Source organism: Linepithema humile, chromosome 4 (assembly GCF_040581485.1).
Source record: "Linepithema humile isolate Giens D197 chromosome 4, Lhum_UNIL_v1.0, whole genome shotgun sequence".
NCBI classification, from domain to species: Eukaryota; Metazoa; Arthropoda; class Insecta; order Hymenoptera; family Formicidae; genus Linepithema; species Linepithema humile.
In genome coordinates, this window is record NC_090131.1 from 15765721 (window position 1) to 15789608 (window position 23888).

The window sequence follows — 23888 nt, forward strand, 5'->3', positions numbered from 1 at the left end:
TTAATAAATTTTATATATTAATTTAATAATATTTAATGTTTTTTTAATGATATTATTAATACCTTTAAACAGTGATTGGTTCCTGCAAAAACTCACATGTCAACGGATATGGACAACGTTATAGTCAAAATGTTAATCATTTTGGTAAGCCGCAAACTTCCAGGAAGAAATAATACCGTCATCCGAGTCAGTCGTCTCGACATTCAGTTTGTTGCAATCGTCAGTGGTTAGCAGATCAATGATTGTAATCCGGGAATTGCTGAGAGTTTGTAACGCCCGTATTCATAGACTTCAGAATTTATAACAATTTTCTGGTAAGTGAGATAGTCCGTAAGACATTTTACTTTAAATGTTTAAAATACTGTATATATTTTATATATTTCGTATATTTTAATTTTTTTATAATAAAAAAAATTATTTTAATAAATATATCAATAAATAAAATTTATATACAAGATTTATTGATTTTAATAAATAATATATATAATAACGTTAATAATGTTATAATAATGTTTAACGCTTTTTCAGACGCGTGACGCAATTAGATTATACCCGTTTTTGCTTTTCTTTTCATAAGCAACTGTTACAAACAATCCATAATCATAAGCCAGGATGTTTTCTGAAAATAATCTTGACAAAGATTATTCCAGCATATCTAAACACGAACTACGATTGCGTGTTTGTAACAACGAAAGAGATTTTGATGAAAGTTTACGAGGGTTTGCTGAATATTATATCTACGATTATATCAACAGAAGACGTACCATGATGCCTCACTTACTTGTGAATATAAGTAGAATTAAAAAATTCCGAGATTTATGTAACGAAGATATTGTAGGCAGACATTTTTTAATCACTAACGTCATATATGAATTTCATTCCTTTCGTTACATGCTTAATGTAATTGCAGATAGTGTGGAGACCTCTATAAATTTCAAAAAATACAGTCTGCCAATTTTTATTATTTTAGGTCTGTTAGGTAACTGTTTGTCCGCTATTGTACTCTTCCGTAAAACGATGCGTTCTACCTCGTCCAACATCTATTTGGGCATGCTAGCAACAAGCGATATCGTTTGTTCAATGATGTTACTCATTGAATGGCTCCTTTTAACGAATAAAAACCCAAGAGAAAATTATTATTTGTATTGGTTATATTTCTTCAAGGAATTTCCAGACTTTCTTTTCAAGTTCTTGAGTGTGTGGCTCATAGTAGCTTTTACCATCGAGCGATATATAGTGACGAAGTATCCACTTCTACGTCGATCCTGGTGCACTGTCAAACGAGCAAAAATCGTAGTGATCATGTTGATGGGACTAGCGATTTTATATACTATTCTACATGTCTTTTTCATTTTTGGGACTAAATATTATGTAGATGAAGTATATTTTAAAAAAAATATGAATTTCTATGATGTACTAAAGCAACTAGAATTGGACAATCGGATAGGAGCTAGTCAGAGAAGGAGGATTATGGATTCTATTATAATATTTACTTTACCAGCTCTCGTGATAGTAATCTGCAATACTCTGATAGGATATAGCATTTACCAGCAGAATCGTGTTCGCAAAATGTTGATTACAGCGTCCGATTCTTCTAATGAGAGAACTCGGATTTCTAGTGACAAAATGCTTCAGCATAAAATCACAAGAATGCTTATTCTCGTTTCGAGCATATTTGTAATCTTGAAATTACCTGCACATTACATTGTTAGTTATGTACGTATCAATAATTTATATTAAAATAATATCGACCATAATATACAGTTTATTTATTCTAAAAATGCATTCTGTATATGACAAAAAAATATTAATTAATTTTTCTCTTAAAATTTGAATTTTTTAAAATAATTTGTATTGTTTAATTTCTACGGGTTAATTTTTACATTGTAAACAAAATTTTACAATAATTTTTTTATATTAGATATCCGCGTAAGAAAATGGATGCATTAAAATACGATATGTTATTATTAATGGTTATATAAAACAAAAATATCATTAAAAATTTTTTCAGATGCCTAAATATGTTAATTCGTTAGTCAAGTTATCAATAATCGAGTTATTAGACAGAGCACATTACAGTATAAATTTCGTTCTCTACTGCGCAACGGGACAAACTTTTCGCAGAGAAATCATCCGTATGTTTACAAAACGTACGAATCTATGACAAAACAGAAATATTTTGGAGATGTTCAATTATAAATAACAGTATGAATAATGTCCAATTATGCAGTCATAATAAGGTAATACCATAATTGAATGCGACGTTCTATACTGTAAAAAAATCGATTTTAAAAACTTGATGTAAAAATTACATGCTAAACAACAGAAATTTACTAAATACATATTGTAAATTCGCATAATTTTATAAATTTTATACTATTTACTTAGTATACATATTTCCATTATTTATTATAAAATGTTTACGTCAATGTTGTATAAATTTGTCGAATTTTTTGACAGTGTGCATACTTATATTACATTAATCAAATATTTGTTTACTATCTTTGTTATATGATTTTTATAATTAAATGTATAAAAGCAAAAATGAACCAATTTATTTTCTCTTATTTTGATAATACTTTGCATTTTGTTACAGTTTACAAGTTTACGTCCAATCGCACTTCAAATAAAACATTGTATTTGTTAACAACGCACAACGGAAAATTTCTCAAGAGGAGTTAACTCTCGTAATATACACGAGATATTATAATATACATTATAATTTTGTTAAAATATAATTAATTGCAAGTAGCTAAGTAAGATAGTTTTATATTATTGTATTAAAAGTGTTAAAAGTAAGTCAAATATAACAATTAAAAAATTCTACGATACACATATATGTATGTAGGTAGTATATACAATATTTTAGCGCATCATAAAGAAATGGCCAGTTTTATCAATTTTGTCAATAAATATGAGAAATATAACTTAGAACATGTGTTGATTTACTATTTGAAATCGGTGAATTGTGACATCGTACATCTCAATGTACCCGTGTGGAAAATTAAAGTCAGTGTCCTGTAACTATCTAATTATTTAGAGTTTCAACTCATCACTGTCTAGTTTTATTAGCTAATAGTTAAATAGAATTGTAATGCTTTTACATGTGAGTGATGATGTTGCAGGCATTAACTAATTATTAATTACAAAAAAAGTGTCGTTTCTATGCAGAACTTATAGATAATACCTAGTTAATAATATAATGCTGTTACATCCAAATCATGATACAAAAAGTACATATATGTACTAGCTAATATTATTATCTCACAGCTAGATAAGTGAGGTAAGCTCGTGGCTCGCGAGTAAAAATTATTTTTAAAAAATGTAAAAAGAAATTGGTTTGCTCGAATTCTTACATTTGTATAGGTGAATTTATCGCATTTAACTAACATGATTCTTTTAATTCTATTTCACTGGTATTTTTCTTTGCTGTAAATTTTTTTTTATTAGTTCACATCGATCAATATACATATTATTTTATTCCTTTACCTTTTTAATCGTTGAAAATATTCGTGGTACATCTGTATTCGATTCTGAGATCTTTGCATTACGATTCGTGCACGTTGTTTGCCAAGCCAAGCTCGAATTGATATTATTCGGTAAATTCGTTATATAAAAATTTCTTTTATCAACAAAGTAAAATGACGTGCTATACTTTCTATTTTTTCAATAAGCTTAAGACACCTCCTGTTTTTCTTAATATGTAAACGTGTACCATGTGATTGTTGTATGAACAGTAAAAAGTGTTTATTGTGAGCATTGATAAAAATAATTAATAATTATTTATTAATAAGTACTGTGATTAAAAGCGCAACAATAAATTTAATAAATAAATAAATAAATAAATTTTACCTTTGATACAATCATAATATAGTGATGGTTTTAATGCTTTCTTATTTTCAATTTTTTTTACACAAGTATACTTCATGGCCAGATCCCGGTGAAAAAATTTTTGTATTACAGCTAATACATTTTTAGATACAGTTGTATTAGCATCTATTAGGTTATCTATAATTATTATTTAAAAAAAAAAATAAAAAATATTTAATGTTTAATAATAAGAAAAAAACTAAAAAATTACAATAATAAATGAGGGAAGTTTGCTAGTCAAGTATAAGATGACAACTAGATAAGTTTTAAATAATTCAACGTCATCTATAACTAAAAATAATTAGATAGCGTATAGAGAGAAATTAGATATATATCACGAGAAACACACTATTTTTTTTTTATTTAAAACTAATGATTGGTAGCCTGTAGCAATCTGATAACTATATAATTTTCGTAGTTAAATACAATGTCATGGTTAACTCTAAATAACTATAAGATATAATCACTGACCAAGCATTTCAAATATGATATGCATCCAAAAATCTAGCAAGTGATACTAACACTACTAGCTAGATATTCATTGTAGCCTAGAATAGCTAATCATTAGCATTTGTCTCAGTTTTGTGAGACAATTTTCCACACGGGTACATGTTTCATAAATTTACTTACTACATATGTGCATATTACTTCTTTATATATTATAATAATACTAAACGCTTTTCTATATATGTATAAGAAACGCTTTTAAACCGGTATTGTAATTTTTATTTATTACATTGTACATATTGCTCCTTTTATGTTCTTAGCATTTTCGAACAATATACTTACAATTACATTCATAATAAAAAATGAATTTGTTTTTGCCATTGCAAATAGTTGACAAAACCAAAAATCAATCATCAATTATTTAGAATGCGCCAATGATATTGTTCCATTATTCAAACCAATTTTAGTACTAAAACTTTCCTAAAATAATATGAGAATATTGCATGCAACCATATAAATTCTAATAAAATTAAACATATAATATTAATTAAAGTGTACAAAATAAACTATTATAATGTTGTAGTTATTCAATATGTAACATATAATAACCACAGTTGCCATGTAATCATAAATATTATACTAATAAAAACTATATTCAATGTAATATCTGTCATAAGAAAAATGAAAAAATTTGTTTTAAATAAATTTTATGTATTATTTTAGTAATTATACTGCTTTTTTTAATGTCATTAAAAATACTTTAGTAGAGCGACAGACAGAAACACACACGTCAACGGATATGAGCAACATTATAATCAAAATGTTAATCATTTTGGTAAACCAAAAACTTCCAGGAAGAAATAATATTATTATCCAAGTCAGTCGTCTCGACATTCAGTCTTTTGCAATCGTTAGTGTTTAGCAGTTGAACAATTGAAATCGGGAAATTGTGGAGAGTTTGTAACCCTTGTATTTGTAACCTTCAGAATTTTTAACGACTCTTAGGTGAGTGAGATAGTGAGTAAGACATTTTATTTTAATGTTTAAAATACTGTATATATTTTGTGTATTTCGTATATTTTACTCTTATAACAATAAAAAAAGTTATTTTAGTAAATGTATTAATAAATAAAATTTATATGCAAAAATCATTGATTTCAATGAATAACATATATAATAATGATATAACTCTTTTTTCAGACGCGTGACGTAACCTGATTAAACCGCTTTTTGATTTTCATTTCATAATCAACTGAATAAACATTCCATAATCGTACGCAGGATGTTTTCTGAAAATAATCTCGGCAAAGATTATTCTAGCATATCTGAACACGAACTAGAATTGCATGTTTGTAACAACGAGAGAGATATTGACGAAAGTTTGCGAAACATGGTCAAAGTATTTATTCATCTCAACTATATATATATGACGTTTAATCCACTTGTGAACATAAGTAGAATTGAAAAGTTCCAAGATTTATGTAACGAAGATATTGTAGGCAGACATTTTCCAATCATTAACGTCATAAAACAATTTTATTTCCTTTCTCACATGCAACATGCAATTGCAGATACTTTGGAGACATATTCAAATTTTAGAAAGTACAGCCTGCCGATTTTTATTTTTCTGGGTCTTTTAGGAAACTGTTTGTCCGCCATTGTGCTCTTCCGTAAAAAGATGCGTTTTTTCTCGTCCAACATTTACTTGGGTGTATTAGCAATAAGCGACATCGCCTTCTCAATAATATTACTCATTGACTGGCTCATCTTAATGGATATAAAACCAAAAGAAAAGTATTTGTACTGGTTAAAGTTCTTTATGGATTTTTGGAGCTTTTTTTCCGAGTTCTTGAGTGTGTGGCTTGTAGTAGCCTTTACCATCGAGCGATATATAGTGACGAAGTATCCGCTTTTACGTCGATCTTGGTGCACTTTCAAACGAGCAAAAATCGTAGTGATAACGCTGATGGGACTAGCAATTTTACGTAGTATTCTACAAATTTTTTTTATTTTTGGGACCATGCATAATAGAGATGCAATGTATTTTAAACAAGATATAAATATCTATGATGTATACAAACATGTAAATTTGGACATTCAGAAAGGAGCTGGTCAGACAAGAAAGATAATGGATTCTATTATAATATTTACTTTACCTGCTCTCGTAATAGTAATCTGCAATACTCTGATAGGACACCACATTTACCAGCAAAATCGTATTCGCAAAATGTTGATTACAGCGTCCAATTCTTCTAATAAGAAAACTCAGATTTCTAATGACAAAATGCTTCAGCATAAGATCACAAGAATGCTTATTCTCGTTTCGAGCATATTTATAATCTTGAAATTACCTACACATTACTTTTTCTACATTTCTCGTTACGTAAGTATCAATAATTCATATTAAAATAATTTCAACCATAATAGATATGTTTTATTTATTTTAAAAATGCATTCCCTATATGACAAAAAAATATTAAATAATTTTTTTTTTTAAATTGGAATTTTTTAAAATAATTTATACTGTTTAATTTTCACATTATGAATTAAATTATACAAGAAATTTTTTATATTAGATAATTGCGTAAAAAGATTGATGCATTGTAATATGATGTTATTATTAACGGTTATATAAAACAAAAATAACATTAATAATTTTTTCAGATAATATATGGCAATATGGTAGTTATGGCCACACTATTTGACTTATTAGACACAGCACATTACAGTATAAATTTTGTTCTCTACTGCGCAACTGGACAAACTTTTCGCAAAGAACTAATCCACATGTTTACAAAACGTAAAAATGTAAGGAAAAACAAAAATGAAGAAAATGTATAATTATAAGTAACTATGTTTGATGGTCAATTATGCAGTCATAATAAGGTAATACCATTATTAAACACGGCGTTCTATACTAAAAATATAATCGATAAATTTACAAAATTAGATGTAAAAATTTAATAATTAAACGAACTTACCGTGAAGTTCGATTATAATTATGCTGTCTCGTCCGGATGGATATAATTGTAGTAGCGTTCCGCTGCGCTATCCTCAACAGGTTTTGAAGCCAGATTCAAAAAACGCGCCGCCTGCCTGCACGCAGGCCGCGCCCTACTATTGCCACGGTCATTATTAGTTTAAAGGTAACAAATCTGGCAAAAATGGGATAGAACAAAAAGAAAGGGGGGGAGGGATACTCCATCCGGACGAGACAGCATAATTATAATCGAACTTCACGGTAAGTTTGTTTGATTATTAAATTATGCCAGGTCTCGTCCGGATGGATATAATTGTAGATATTCAAAGCACAGATTTGTTGAAGATTCCGTACGGTACAACATAAAACGTTGTCTATTTGGATTATACATTTGTTTATGTAAGAAAAGAAATGAATCTGAAAATCTATATGTAAAGGTTGTTTTTATAAAAAATCTTAAGTACTATTCAAGACTGTGTCCTGAAAAGTTGCGCCCCTAATCAGCGGGCGATTATAGAAACGGGCAAAGACATTTGAGGAACTGCTCCAGCCAGCAGTACGCCTGATCTCGTCCAAACTAACACCTCTACTAGCAGCGAGAGAAATTGAAGCGTGACGAGTAGAGTGTGTAGAGAAGATCCTAGTATTAATTCCGGCTGAGCCAAGCACCTCCTTAACCCAGCGAGCTAATGTCTGAGCTGCCACCGGTCTATGCGGGGCCCGAAGAGAAATGAAAAGAGGTGAACAGCTTTCGCTGCGCAAAATGGATGTGAATTGTAAATAAAACTTTAATAAAGAGAAAAGACAGAGCTCTGGCTTACTTTGGAAGGGCTTGAACAAGAGCAAGAGCTGATCTCTGCCGATTCCCGAGGTTTTTAAACGTGAAGGAATTCTAATAATTAAAGAATCCGCGAATTAAATATTAGAGATCTGGATGGCTGCGAGCGCCTGCATCCTCTGCGCGGTAGTAAGAGCAAGGAGTGTGATGAGCTTTTTTGACAAGCATTCTAGAGAGAGGTTCTCATGAGGGTATAGGGAGGCCAGATAGTTAAGAACTGGAGTTGGGTCCCATACGTAGTCATAACGGGGGCGTTGAGGCTTCAAAGCCGCAACTCCTCGAAAGAATCTCTTAACGAGAAGGTGAGAACCCACTTCATTCGTCGAAACCAGCGATATAGCAGAACGGTGTGAGTTTAGGGTGGCGTAGGAGCGCACCCCTACAAACTGGGACGATAAAAAGTCCCAGAAGACGGGCCTTGACAGAGTAAAGTAGTTGATGTCCCTTTTCTCTGCAGAAATTCCACCATAGCTTGATAGGTTTCACATATTGGGCTATAGTGGCCTCGGAGAGAGAAGCGAGCATTGTAGCTACTGTTTGGAATGGAGTTCCCCTGTAGACAAAGGCTTGCCGGATAACCTCGCGGCAACCAGGGTAATCCTGTCCCAAGCTGGGTGAAATTTCCTGAAAGGAGATGATAACATGTTAATGTTGGGATTGAAGCAGATAGGGCGACTGACTATAATGCGATTAAATAAGGGGAACCATGGTTGGACTGGCCACCACGGCATGACAACCACCCCCTCCGCTTCGTCGGAGATAATTTTACGTAGAACCTTTGGAATTAGGATAAAAGGGGGGAACGCATAGAAATAAAAGCTACCCCAGTGTAACGAAAAGGCATCGACTGCCTCCGCGAGAGGAGCTGGAAGCCAAGAAATAAATCTAGCGCATTTGCTGTTGATGGATGATGCAAATAAGTTAATATTAAACTGCCCGAAACGATGATTGATTATACTAAAATATCGATGATCTAGAGTCCATTCCGTTCCCTCGGAGACTACCCTAGACTCAGCGTCTGCCTCGCAATTTTGGGCTGAGGGAATATATGCAGCATAAATGAAGATATTCTGGTCTGCGCATCAAATCCAGATTTCCCTAGGTAAATTAGATAAGAGTGGGAATCTTATGGAGCCCATGTGATTAATGTAAGACAGGGCTGTAGAGTTATCTACCCTGAGAAGGACTCTGGAGTTCGAAAGATGAGCGGCGAAACAGCAAAGAGCGTGGAAAACCGCTAGTAGTTCTAGATAATTAATGTGGAATTGCTTCTCTTCTGGTGACCAAAAACCGTGTGAACGCCCATTGCTACAAACAGCGCCCCAACCTGTGAGAGAGGCGTCTGAGAAGATCTCAAGGGCGAAGAGACCTGATCTGATGGGATTCTCTTGAGATTTGTCCGCAAAAATGTCCTTCCACCAGTGGAGATCCTCTCTGATCGATGAAGGGAGAGACATTTGAGCCTCGAAGTCGCCTCCTGTAAATGTAAGAGCCAAAAATTTTATTCTTTCTAAGATTTCTGTGTGTAACATGCCGTACTGGACGGCTGGGCAAACCGAGATCAAAGAGCCTATAAAAATGGCTAAATAGCGAATTTTGCAACTGCTTCTGGCAAGGATATCCAAGGATCTCTGGAATAATTTCTCCCTCCCGTCAAGGAGGATGGAAACTGTAAAAGATGTTATGTTAAAAATAAAACAAGGAAGCGACAAGAACTTGTCGGGGTGGAAACGCTCCTGCGTTCGAGAAATCCTAAAGATAACAACTGTCTTGTTGCCTTGATATTCCTCCGGCACTGATTATGCGATGGCGCTATGAGGAGAAAATCGTCCAGGTAAATCACCGAAGAGAAGCCTTTAACTCTGAGGAAATATGCTACTGGCCTTAGAATCTTAGTACAAATGTAAGGTGCCAAAGCCAGGCTAAAGGGTAGGACACGGAATTGGTATAGATGACCGAGGAAACGAAAACGAAGGAATTTCCTATCGTTCTGGTGTACCGGAACAAGGAGATATGCGTCCTCCAGGTCAATGGAGGCGAGATAATCTCCTGGAGAAATGAGGCGAATAACGGTCTTCCAGTCCTCCATCTTAAAATGCGGTGCACTAATAAACCGATTGAGGTCCTTCGGGTTGAGAATAGACCAACCTCCTGAGAGTTTTTCAATCAAGAAAAATGAGGACAGATATTGACTCTCACAGTCCACGGTCGGCTCTATTGCTCCCTTAGTTAAAAGTCTGGCAATCTCCTGGGAACAGCGCTGCTCCTCGAAGCAGGATAAGAAAACTGAAGGTTCTCTGGCCTGAGAGGGTGGTTGCTGGATGAGGGGTAGCCCCGAAATGACTTGTAGGATCCTTGGATCCGAAGTAATTATTTCCCATTGGGACCGAAAAAGGGCTAGTCAGCCGCCCACTAGTACCTCAGTGTTAACTAGTGTCTCCTCGACCTCGAGTAGGACCTGGGATAGTAGTGACGGCGATTTGTGTTCGCCCCTGGCCTCCTGGATGCCGTCCTCGGGCGGGGGGCAGGGGCTCGGGCATTTCCCGAACTAGATGCAGTCGTGCGTACTAGCTGAGAGATCGGCTGCTGAAGTTGTCTGGATATCTGTACCGGGATTCTGATAATCTCCTTAGACGATTTCTGCATTGCTGCTACCTTCTTTATTCGGTCTCCAAAGGAGGTCCCGAAGAGAAGCTCATCCGAAGGGATAGCATTTGCAGTGTCCTTGGCTGCAAGATTGAGTGCGGGCATGATTTCTGCCCGTCTAAATTTGGAAAGCTGATGGAAAAGGTCATTAACCTTAGTCACTGCTGAATCTGCCTCCGACGTGAGAAATGATTGAGTGGCCGGGCAGAGAAAATCCGAAATAGCCTCGCCAAGGGCGCAAAGGGCCTTGCCAAGTTGATCCTGATTTTTGCAGGCAAAATCATCCCTCTTGATAACAAAGTTTCCCTTGAGAGCCACTCGACATTCTTGGTTTAATGCCGGGGCTTTGAGAAAAGCCGCTGTGTCCGGCGGAGAGTATTTTTTTAAAAGTCGATCACGTTGATCTCTGACAAGGCCAGAACGCGTGAGATCCTGCCACGTCTGGGTTACTATTTCGTCCCAGAAAGAGACTTTCTCAATGTCTCGCTCTCCAAACAATTGTTTGGCCAGAGAAAACGGCGGTGACCTCGCCGGAGACAGAGATATCCAGGAGAGAGCTAGCCTGAAGCAAACTTTGCTCAGGGCCTGGAGGAGGCAAGTCATCCTCGCCTGCATTAGATGTACGAAGTTGATGAGACTGTCTGTGAAAGCAGGTTGTGTCGTCATGCCGCCTGTATTTCGCAAATACAGATCCAGCAGTATTCATACACACCTGATGGGTCCGCTGGCACGAGAGGTGCCTCGAGACTGACCTCCGAGTCGGATCTCGAATGAATGCGTGACCCTTGACTCGTCTGCGGAGAAGCAGAGAGAACAGACAGTTGCGGGGAGGGGCGACGGGGCGCCATAACCTCACTCTGTGAGAGGATGTCAATTGTGACATCTTTTCCTCTAAACCCGCAATCCTATCTGTCGACGGTGATCTCCTTCTCCTTCTGGCTGTGTGAGACGTCTTTTCCATTCCTGAAAAGACAAGAATTCACAGTATTGAGAAATGAGAAAAAAGCACGAGTTGAGGAGTCGCATTACAGGAAAACAATGATGGCCGTGGCGATAGTAGGGCGCGGCCTACGTGCAGGCAGGCGGCGCGTTTTTTGAATCTGGCTTCAAAACCTGTTGAGGATAGCGCAGCGGAACGCTACTACAATTATATCCATCCGGACGAGATCTGGCATAATTACATAATAAATAACAGAAATTTACTAAATATATTGCAAATTTACATAATTTCATACATTTTATACTAGTATATTTCCATTCAGCGGCGCACTAAGGATATTTTTTTCAGGGGGGGGGGGGGTTTAAAATTTACACACACAAAATAAAACAATATGACCAAAAGTCAGGATAATTTTATATTGCAGACTAAAAAATATAAAAATGTTACATTGTTTAATAAAAAATAAATTTTATTTTTATAGTAGCATAATTATAAATTAATATCAAGTTTTTTTGCTTTTCTATAAATAATCAGATTAACTGGATTGCTTAAATAATTAGAAAATTTGTCTATATATATGGCTGCTAGATGTTTCTTAAGTAACTTATTTAAATCCTTCCACAATATGAATATCTTAAAGTACAATAGATATTATAGGTATACGTTCGAACAGCAGTATAATTGAAGAAGCTATCATAATAAATTGTGTGCAAGAATATTGATGTGAATTTTGAATTATTAAAATTGTGATTATAATTAATAACAGACAAAAAATACAAATATTTGAACGCATTTTATTTAACTACAGATTTTTTACTTTTTGCTGTTAAGTTAATAAAAAAATAAAGTATATTAATTAAATTTTGGGGAGTTTTAACCTCCCCCCCCCCCACCATGAGTGGGCCACTGTTTTCATTATTTATCGTGTAATTTTTACATCTTTGTTGTGTAAATTTTCCGACTTTTGTCAGTGTGCATACTTATATTACATTAATAAAATTCTTTTACTATAATTGTTATATGAGTTTAATAATTAATTGAATAAAAGGAAAAATAAGCCAATTTTTTCTCAACTTGATAATACTTTGCATTTTGTTACAGCTTGCAAGTTTACGTCCAATCGCACTTCAAACAAAACAATGTGTTTGTTAACAACGCACAAATGATTGTTTCTTAAAAGAAGCTAACACTCCTGATTGATACACGATAAATTATATTATACATTATAACTTCATATAAATATAGTTAACTGCAAATAGCTAAATAAGATAGTTAAATAAATTATTGTATTAAAAGCGTTAAAAGTCATAAATAAATTTAAAAATATTTGATACACATATATGTAGGTAGTATGTATAATACAATGTTTCAGCGCACCATAAAGAAAAGGACAGTTTTATCAATTCTCTTAATGAATGTGAGCTTTACTTGGAAGATGAGCTATAACTTAGAAAAAGTGTTGATTTACTATTAAATAGGTGAACTGTCGCATCGTAGATTGTAATGCCAATTCATTTTGTCATAATCAATGTTGCGTAAATTACACGTTTATTCATTACAAGAATATTTTTTAATGAAGAAAAAGAACATTCTAAAAATGTGTTATGTTTTATTTACATGTTATCATATCACAAATCTATACCAATGTATTGATATACAAGTACATGTCTCATCATATTACTACACATGTGCATATTATTTTATTCTATATAAAAAACGCTTTTTAACATGTTTTATAATTTTAAAAATACAAATAATATTAAGATATTGCTCTTCTTTATTAAACAATAATCGTGAAAACAACGAGCTAAGCTAGAGCAGAAACTGGTTAGAATCACTCAAAAGTTTATTTTATTGAAAAATTATAACAACAAATGTTTCGGCCTAAAAAATGTGGCCATTTTCGGTGTAAAAAATTTGACATAAATAATACAGTCGTAAGTAGACTAAACGTTGATAAGCTAATTAAGCTAAAAACGCTCTCGAACAATGATTGTAATTTTGTTAAAATATCCTGTTAATGTGAAACGACATAAGAATAAAGAGTTTGGTGCACTGTCAAACGAGCAAAAATCGTAGTAATCACGCTGATAGGACTAGCAATTTTGCTCAGCATTTTTTCTATTTGGACCTCGCATTATAGAAATGAAATATTAAAAACAGATGGCTATGCTTCATACAAAAATCAAAAATTGGACATACAGAAAGGCACTACACTTAAAAGGATGATTATGAATTTTATTATAATATTTACTTTATCTGCTCTCGTGATAGTAATCTACAATTCTCTGATAGGATATCGCATTTACCAGCAAAATCGTTTTCGCAAAATGTTGATTACAGCGTCCGATTCTTCTAATGAGAGAACTCAGATTTCTAATGACAAAATGCTTCAGTATAAGATCACAAGAATGATAATTCTCGTTTCGAGCATATTTGTAATCTTAAAATTACCTGCGCATTACTTTTTCTACATTTCTCGTTACGTACGCGTATCAATAATTCATACTAAAATAATACCGACTACAATATACAGTTTATTTACTCTAAAAATGTATTCTGTACATGACAAAAAATTATTAATTAATTTTTCTTTTAAAGTTGAATCTTTTTAAATAATTTGTACTGTTTAATTTTTACATTATGAATAAAATTATACAATAATTTTTTTATATTAAATATCCGCGTAAAAAAATAGATACATAGTAATATGATATGTTATTATTATTGGCTATATAAAACAAAAATAACAATAAAAATTTTTTCAGATATTTAAACATGACAATGTGTTTTTTATTAACGAAATATTTGACTTATTGGACAAAGCAAATTACAGTATAAATTTTGTTCTCTACTGCGCAACGGGACAAACTTTTCGCAGAGAACTGATCCACATGTTTTCGAAACGTACAAATATAAAGAAAAATAGAAATCATGGAGATGTATAATTATAAGTAACAGTATAATTGATGTCCAGTTATGCAGTCATAGTAAGGTAATTTCACAGTAATTAAACACGGCGATCTATGCTAAAAATAAAATCGATAAATTTACAAAACTAGATGTAAAAATTACATGATAAATATACACAGAAATTTACTAAATATATATTGTAAATTTGCATGTTTTCATAAATTTTATATTATTTACTTAGGTGATATATTTTCATCGTTTATCATGAAATATCTATTTCATTGATGTATACATTTATGAAACTTTTTGACAGTATGCATACTTATATTACATTAATAAAAAATTTGTTTACTGTCTTTGTTATATGACTTTTATTATTAAATGAATAAAACAAAAAATAAACCAACTTATTCTCATTTTGATAATAAATTACATTTTGTTACAGCTTGCAAGTTTACGTCCAATCGACCTTCAAACAAAACATTGTATTCTTTGACATCGCACAACTAAAACTTTCTCAAGAGAAGTTAACACTCCTGATTGATACACGAGAGATTATAATATACATTACAATTTCATATAAATATAGTTAACTGCAAATAGCTTAATAAAATAGTTAAACATTGTTGTATCAAAAGTGTTAAAAGTAAGTCAAAAGTAACAATTAAAACAATTTATGATACACAAATATGTAGGTGATATGTAGAATGTTTCAGCGCACCATAAAGAGAAAGACAGATTTATCAATTCTATTAATGAATGTTAACCTATATAACTTGGAAAAAATGTTGATTTTTAATCATTTGAGATAAGAAAATTATTACATCATTGATTGTAAAGATACAAAAACAATATGTTATCATCAAAGTTACGTAAATGACATCTATTCATTGCAGGAATATTTTCAAAAATGACAGAAACGTGTTACTAACGAATTGCGTTCAACTTATATGTTATTATGTCACAAATATCTATATCAGCCAGTGTATTGATATACACGTATGCACATGTTTGATAATTTCACTTACTACACACGTGCATATTACTTGTTTATACAAAATGATAAACGCTTTTCTATATATATAAAAAACACTTTTAAACAGTTATTGTAATTTTTAATTATTACATGTACATTTTGCTTCCCTTTCTGTTTTCAGCATTTTTAACTAATATACTTACAATTAGATTGATAAAAATTGAATTTGTATTTGCCATTGCAAATAGTTGTCAAAACAAGAGATCAATTATTTAGAATGCGCCGATGATATTGTTCCATTATTCAAACAAATTTTAGTACTGAAATTTGCCTAAAATAGTAGCATGATAATATTGCATTCAACAATATAAATTCTAATAAAACTAACCATATAATATTAATTAAAGTGTAAAAAATAAAATATTATAATGTTGTAGTTATTCAATACGTAATATATAATAACCACAGTTGCCATGTAATCATAAATATTATGCTAATAAAAACTATATTCAATAAAATATCTGTTATAAAAAAAATCAAAAAAATCTGTTTTATATAAATTTTATGTATTATTTTAGTAATATTTATTGCTTCCTTTTAATGTCATTAAAAATACTTTAGTAGAGCGACAGACTTTTGCGGAAACACACATGTCAACAGATATGAGCAACATTATAATCAAAATGTTAAACATTTTGGTAGGCCACAAGCTTCCAGAAAGAAATAATATCATCATCCAAGTCAGTTGTGTCGACATTCAGTCGCTTACAATCGTTAGTGTTTAAAAGTTGAACAATTGAAATCAGAGAATTGCTGAAAGTCTGTAACCCCTGTAGGCTTCAGAATTTTTGACAACTCTCAGGTAAGTGAGATAGTGCGTAAAACATTTTACCTTAAATGTTTAAAATACTGTATATATATTGTATATTTTGTATATTTTATTCTTTTAATAATAAAAAAAATTATTTTAGTAAATGTCTTTATAAATAAAATTTATATGCAAAATGTATTGGTTTCAATGAATAACAAATATAATAATGTTATAACGCTTTTTCAGACGCGTGACGCAACTTGATTACACCACTTATTGCTTTTGATTTCATAATCAACTGTGGCAAACATTCCATAATCGTACTCAGAATGTTTTCTAAAAATAATCTCGGCAAACATTATTCTAGCATATCTAAACACGAACTAGGATTGCATGTTTGTAACAACGAAAGAGATCTTGACGAAAGTTTGCGAAACATGGCCGAAGATTTTATTTATTTCTACATTATACGATTCATGACGCTTCAGTCACCTGTGAACATAAGTAGAATTGAAAAATTCCGAGATTTATGTAACGAAGATATTGTAGGCAGTTATTTTCCAATCACTGACGTCATATATGAATTTGATTCTTATTCTAAGTTTAATTATGCACTGGAAAATACTTTTGAGACCTCTATAAGTTTCAAAAAGTACATTATGCTGATTTTTATTATTCTGGGTCTTTTAGGAAACTGCTTGTCTGCCAGCGTGCTGTTCCGTAAAAAGATGCGTTCTTTCTCGTCCAACATTTACTTGAGCGTGCTATCAATATGCGACATGATTTACTTGATAATATTACTCATTGAATGGCTTATTTTGCTAGATATAGAACCAATTAATAACGCATACTGGTTAATTTACTTGACAAAGTTTCCGAGATTCATTTCCGAGTTCTTGAGCGTGTGGCTTATAGTAGCCTTTACCATCGAGCGATATATTGTTACAAAGTATCCGCTTCTGCGTCGATCTTGGTGCACTGTCAAACGAGCAAAAATCGTAGTAATCACGCTGATGGGACTAGCAATTTTGTTCGACATTTTTTATATTTGGACCATAACTTATAAAAATGAAATATTTAAAACAAAAAATTTAAATAGCTATACTTTATACAAACATCTAAATTTGGACATTCAGAAAAGCGCTGCACTTAAAAGGATGATTATGACTTCTATTATAATATTTACTTTACCTGCTCTCGTGATAGTAATCTGCAATACTCTGATAGGATATCACATTTATCAGCAAAATTGTGTTCGCAAAATGTTGATTACAGCGTCCGATTCTTCTAATGAGAGAATTCAGATTTCTAGTGACAAAATGCTTCAGTATAAGATCACAAGAATGCTTATTCTCGTTTCGAGCGTATTTGTAATCTTGAAATTACCTGAGCATTATTTTTTCTACATTTCTCGTTACGTACGTATCAATAATTCATATTAAAATAATAATGACTGTAATATATAGTTGTTTTACTTTAAAATTGCATTTTTTTTTTTTTTTATATGACAAAAAAATATTAATTAATTTTTCTCCTAAAATTTGAATTTTTTTAAATATTGTCCTTTTAATAATTTGTACTGTTTAATTTTTACATTATGAATGAAATTATACAATAATTTGTTAAATCTCCGCGTAAAAAAATAGATGCATTGTAATACGATATGTTATTATTAATGGCTATATAAAACAAAAATAACAATAATAATTTTTCAGATACCTAAATATGGCGATTCGTTACCTATGGTCGCAATATTTGACTTATTGGACACAGCACATTACAGTATAAATTTTGTTCTTTACTGCGCAACGGGACAAACTTTTCGCAGAGAACTAATCTACATATTTACAAAACGTTTAAATATAAGAAAAAACAGAAATCATGGAGATAAATAATTATAAGTAACAATATGTTTGATGTCAAATTATGCAGTCTTAATAAGATAATACCATAATTAAACACAATATTCTATACTAAAAATAAAATCGATAAATTTACAAAATCAGATGTAAAAATTACTTGATAAATAACAGAAATTTACTAAATATATATTGTACATTTACATAATTTACATAAATTTTATACTATTCACTAATTATACATACATCTTGTTTCCATTATTCATTATGTAATTCGTACATCTTTGTTGTGTAAATTTATCGAATTTTTTGACATGTGCATATTTATAAGTATTACATTAATTAAAAATTTTTATATTATTTTTGTTATAAGACTTTTATTATTAAATGTATAAAAGCAAAAATAAGAAAATTTGTTTCTAATTTTATAATACTTTGCATTTTGTTACAGCTTGCAAGTTTACATCCTACCGCAGTTTAAACGAAACATTGTGCTTATTTGTTAACAACGCACAACTAAAAGTTTCTTTTGAGAAACTTACACACCTGATTGATACACGAGAAATTATAATATACATTATAACTTTATATAAATATAGTTAAGTATATAAAACAAATAGCTTGAAAAAATAGTTAAACATTGTTGTATCAAAAGTGTTAAAAGTAAGTCAAAAGTAACAATTAAAATAATTTATGATACACAAATATGTAGATAATATGTAGAATGTTTCAGCGCACCATAAAGAGAACAAGAGATTTGTCAATTCTGTTAACAAATGTTAACCTATATAACTTAGAAAATATGTTGATTTTCAACTTAGAAAATATGTTGATTTTTAACTATTTGAAATAGGAAAATGATTACATCATTGATTGTAAAGCAATAATAATTTGTTATTATCAAGGTTACGTAAATGACATCTCTTTATTACAGGAATATTTTCAAAAATGACAAAAACGTGTTACTAACGAATTGTGTTCTACTTATATGTTATTATGTCACAAATATCCATATCAGCCAGTGTATTCATATACAAGTATGCACATGTCTGATAATTTAATTTACTACACACGTGCATATTATTTGTTTATACAAAATGATAAACGCTTTTCTATATATAAGAAACGCTTTTAATCAGTTATTGTAATTTTTATTTATTCCATGTACATTTTGCTTTCCTTTATGTTTTGAGCATTTTCGACTAATATGCTTACAATTAGGTTTATGATAAAAATTGAATTTATAATTGCCATTGCAAACAGTTGTCAAAAGGAGAGAGCAATTTCATCATTTTATTTAGAATGCGCTAATAAATATTGTTCATTATTCAAACAAATATTGGTAATAAAGTTTTCCTAATATAGTAGCATGATAATATTGCATGCAAATGTATAAATTCTAATAAAACTAAACATATAATATTAAAGTGTAATTAAAGTGTACAAAATAAAATATTATAATGTCGTAGTTATTCAATACGTAATATATAATAACCACTGTTGCCATGCAATCATAAATATAATGCTAATAGAAACTATATTCAATGAAATATCTGTTATGAGAAAATAAAAAGGATCTGTTTTAAATAAACTTTACGTATTATTTCAGTAATATTTATTGCTTCCTTATAATGTCATTAAAAATACTTTAGTAGAGCGATAGACTTTTGCGGAAACACACACGTCAACGGATATGAGCAACATTATAATCAAAATGTTAAACATTTGGTAAGCCACAAGCTTCCAGGAAGAAATAATATCATGATCCAAGTCGTCTCAACATTCAGTCGCTTACAATCGTTAGTGTTTAGCAGTTGAACAATTGAAATCGGGGAATTGCTGAGAGTCTGTAACCCCCGTAGGCTTCAGAATTTTTAACAACTTTCAGGTAAATGAAATAATGCTTAAAATATTTTACTTTAAATATTTAAAATACTGTATATATATATATTGTATATTTTATATATTTTATTCTTTTAATAATAAAAAAAATTATTTTAGTAAATGTATTCATAAATAAAATTTATATGCAAGATTCATTAATTTCAATGAATAACATATATAATAATGTTATAACGCTTTTTCAGACGCGTGACGCAACTTGATTACACCGCTTTTTGCTTTTCAATTCATTTCAACTGTTGCGAACGTTTCATAATTGTACGCAGGATGTTTTCTGAAAATAATCTTGGCAAAGATTATTCCAGCATATCTAAACACGAACTACTATTGCATGTTTGTAACAACGAAAGAGATCTTGACGAAAGTTTGCGAAACATGGCCGAAATTTTTATTTATCTCTGCAGTTTAATTTTTATGGCGCATTATCCACTTGTGAACATAAGTAAAATTGAAAAATTTCAAGATTTATGTAACGAAGATATTGTAGGCAGAGACTTTCGTATCAACGTTATAAAACAATTTTATTTCTTTTTTCACACGCAACATGCAATTGCAGATGCTTTGGAGACATTTTCAAATTGCAGAAAGTACAGTCTGCCAATTTTTATTATTGTGGGTCTTTTAGGAAACTGTTTGTCCGCTATTGTGCTCTTCCGTAAAAAGATGCGTTCTTTCTCGTCCAACATCTACTTGGGCGTGCTAGCAATATGCGACATAACTTATTCGATAGTATTACTCATTGAATGGCTCATGTTAATGGATATAGAACCAATGAAAGACGCATACTGGGTAATTTACTTGATAAAGTTTCCGAAATTCTTTTTCGAGTTCTTGAGCGTGTGGCTTATAGTAGCTTTTACCATCGAGCGATATATTGTTACGAAGTATCCGCTTCTGCGTCGATCTTGGTGCACTGTCAGACGAGCAAAAATCGTAGTAATCACGCTGATGGGACTAGCAATTTTGTTCAACATTTTTTTTATTTGGACCATGACTTATACAAATGAACTTTTAAAATCCAATAATATAATTAGCTATACTTTATACAAACATCAAAATTTGGACATTCAGATAAGCGCTGTATTTAAAAGGATGATTATGACTTCTATTATAATATTTACTTTACCTGCTCTCGTGATAGTAATCTGCAATACTCTGATAGGATATCACATTTACCAGCAAAATCGTGTTCGCAAAATGTTGATTGCAGCGTCCGATTCTTCTAATAAAAAAACGCAGATTTCTAGTGACAAAATGCAGTATAAAATCACAAGAATGCTTATTCTTGTTTCGAGCATATTTGTAATGGTAAAATTACCTAGACATTACTTTTCCTTCATTTTTCGTTACGTACGTATCAATAATTCATATTAAAATAATAACGATCATAATACATTGTTTATTTACTTTAAAAATGCATTCTCTGTAAATGACAAAAAAATATTAATTAATTTTTCTCTTAAAATTTAAATTTTTTGAAATAATTTATACTGTTTAATTTTTATATTTTGAATGAAATTATACAATAGATTTTTTATATTAGATATTCGCGTAAGAAAATGGATGCATTGAAATACGATATGTTACTATATTAATGGTTATATAACACAAAACTAACAATAATAATTTTTTCAGATTACTGAATCTAGCAATGTGATAGTCATGTTCACAATATTCGACTTATTAGACATAGCACATAACAGTATAAATTTTGTTCTCTACTGCGCAACTGGACAAACTTTTCGCAGAGAACTAATCCACATGTTTACAAAACGTACAAATATAAGGAAAAACAAAAATCATGGAGATGTATAATTATAAATAACAGTATGTTTGATGTCTAATTATGCAGTCATAATAAGGGAATACCATAATTAAACACGGTGTTCTATACTGAAAATAAAATCGATAAATTTACAAAATTAGATGTAAAAATTACATGATAAATAAGAAAAATTTACTAAATATATATAATAAATTTACATAATTTTATATATATAATTCTATTTACTTAGTATACTTTCATTATTTGTGATGTAATTTTTATATTTTTGTTGTGTAAATTTATTGAATTTTTTGACGTGTGCATACTTATATTACATTAATCAGAAATTCTTTTACTATCTTTGTTATGTGACTTTTATTATTAAATGTATAAAAGCAAAATTGGAGAAATTTTTTCTTAATTTTATAATACTGTGCATTTTGTTACAGGTTGCAAGTTTACGTTCTATCGCAGTTCAAATAAAACATTGTATTTGTTAACATCACACAACAGAAAGTTTCTCAAGGGGAGCTAACACTCCTGATTGATACACGAGAAATTATAATATACATTATAACTTCATATAAATATAGTTAACTGCAAATAGCTTAATAAAATAGTTAAACATTGTTATATGAAAAGTGTTAAAAGTAAGTCAAATATAACAATTAAAAAATCTATGATATACATATATGTATATAGGTAATATGTACAAAATTTTAACGCATCATAAAGCAATGGACAGTTTTATCAATTCTTTTAAAGAATATTTTGTGATTTAACAGTGGAAAGAAAGAAATAATAGACACACACGTGCTTACTTGTTTGCGTCCAGCTAGAGCGAAAGAGGGGTAAAGGGGGAAAGGTGAGAAAGAAAGAGTGTAAGTGGGAGTGAGGGGGGGTGGAGAGAAGCATCATAGTGCGTTCATTACACAGATAAATAATGTTTTGAAAAATAATGTACAAGAAATTAATGAAGCTTATTGCTCGTAATTAATACTATGATCTATAACAATAACTACATTGAAAAAATATAAGTATTCTTTTAATTTATGGATATATGAACCAATATTACAATTTATTGCAATTATTGCAGAAATATAGATACTTACATGCCTATTTCTTTATCTTATTTATATTTTAGATACGCCAGCGTTGTTATCGTCATTTCTTTTATTTTCCAGCGCAATATACACCAAATTATTGGTTTGATTTTTATATTCTAACATTCTGTTGCTAATTATAACATGACTACAGTTTTTAACGTCTTAGATTTAAACACTTTAATATTTTAGTATTTGTATTAAAATAAAGCGAATATTTAATATTTCAAATTTGCTACAATTTATTATCTTTTTATTGTTTGTGAGTAAAAAACATTTTTCCGTCTCAGTAACATAGAAAATATTTAGTTAAATAAAAAAGTAACAAATATAAATTTATATAATGAAATATTATATGTTGACCACAAAAATTGGTCGAAAAGTTCAATTAATTCTGAGCACTGTTATAAAGCAAAAATCGCTTTAATACTGCTTATTCAACTTGATCAAAATTAAACGTATTTTTTTCTTTCAATTTTTTGGAGCGTAATGAATATTTGTATAACATAATTAAATAAAACATGATTTTTCTATATATATATTTTTTCATGTATATGTATTATAAATGTACCAATTATTATCACATGCTATACGTATTTGTGTGAATATATAATCAATCTCGAATTATACTTAAATGATTATATAAAAATTTTAAAATATGTGTTATTTCCATGTGCAAACTTATGCCAAAAGTTCAATTTATCACGTGAACAATAACATTAAATTCGCAAAAGATTCGAGAAATTTTGGAATAAACGAAATAACATTAAAATAATAAAATGATATAATCTCCTACTCACAATACTTTAAATACAACATTAATTTCATAGAAATTGAG

The 23888-nt window shown here is 30.6% G+C and overlaps 1 protein-coding gene across 3 annotated transcripts; it reads left to right on the forward strand.

The window, feature by feature from the left end:
* Window positions 1–196: 196 nt before the first annotated feature.
* LOC105669067 (putative G-protein coupled receptor F59B2.13) lies at window positions 197–19200 on the forward strand. 3 transcript variants are annotated; one of them, XM_067353314.1, is made up of 11 exons: window positions 197–314; window positions 529–1716; window positions 2012–2240; window positions 2597–5322; window positions 5518–5590; window positions 5958–6700; window positions 6982–7125; window positions 14490–14716; window positions 15080–16472; window positions 16668–17839; window positions 18137–19200. In XM_067353314.1, exons 6-8 carry the CDS (start codon window positions 5996–5998, stop codon window positions 14667–14669), a joined length of 1029 nt encoding a protein of 342 aa, XP_067209415.1. In that variant the 5' UTR covers window positions 197–314; window positions 529–1716; window positions 2012–2240; window positions 2597–5322; window positions 5518–5590; window positions 5958–5995; the 3' UTR covers window positions 14670–14716; window positions 15080–16472; window positions 16668–17839; window positions 18137–19200. The 3 variants fall into 3 exon arrangements, with proteins under 3 accessions (XP_067209415.1, XP_067209414.1, XP_067209413.1); XM_067353313.1 differs by lacking the exons at window positions 14490–14716; window positions 15080–16472; window positions 16668–17839; window positions 18137–19200 and adding an exon at window positions 12823–13784 and having other exon boundaries at window positions 5518–6700; window positions 6982–7203; XM_067353312.1 differs by lacking the exons at window positions 14490–14716; window positions 15080–16472; window positions 16668–17839; window positions 18137–19200 and adding an exon at window positions 12823–13784 and having other exon boundaries at window positions 5518–6700.
* The last annotated feature ends 4688 nt before the right edge of the window (window positions 19201–23888 follow it).

Bases quoted from the DNA above. Each gene is read 5' to 3' on its own strand.
- LOC105669067 (XM_067353312.1), top strand. From the start codon at position 5,600: ATGTTTTCTGAAAATAATCTCGGCAAAGATTATTCTAGCATATCTGAA. The intron at 6,701-6,981 runs GTAAGTATCAAT...TAATTTTTTCAG, and splicing joins TTTTCTACATTTCTCGTTAC to ATAATATATGGCAATATGGT. The intron at 7,126-12,822 runs GTAAGGAAAAAC...ATTTTGTTACAG, and splicing joins TGTTTACAAAACGTAAAAAT to CTTGCAAGTTTACGTCCAAT.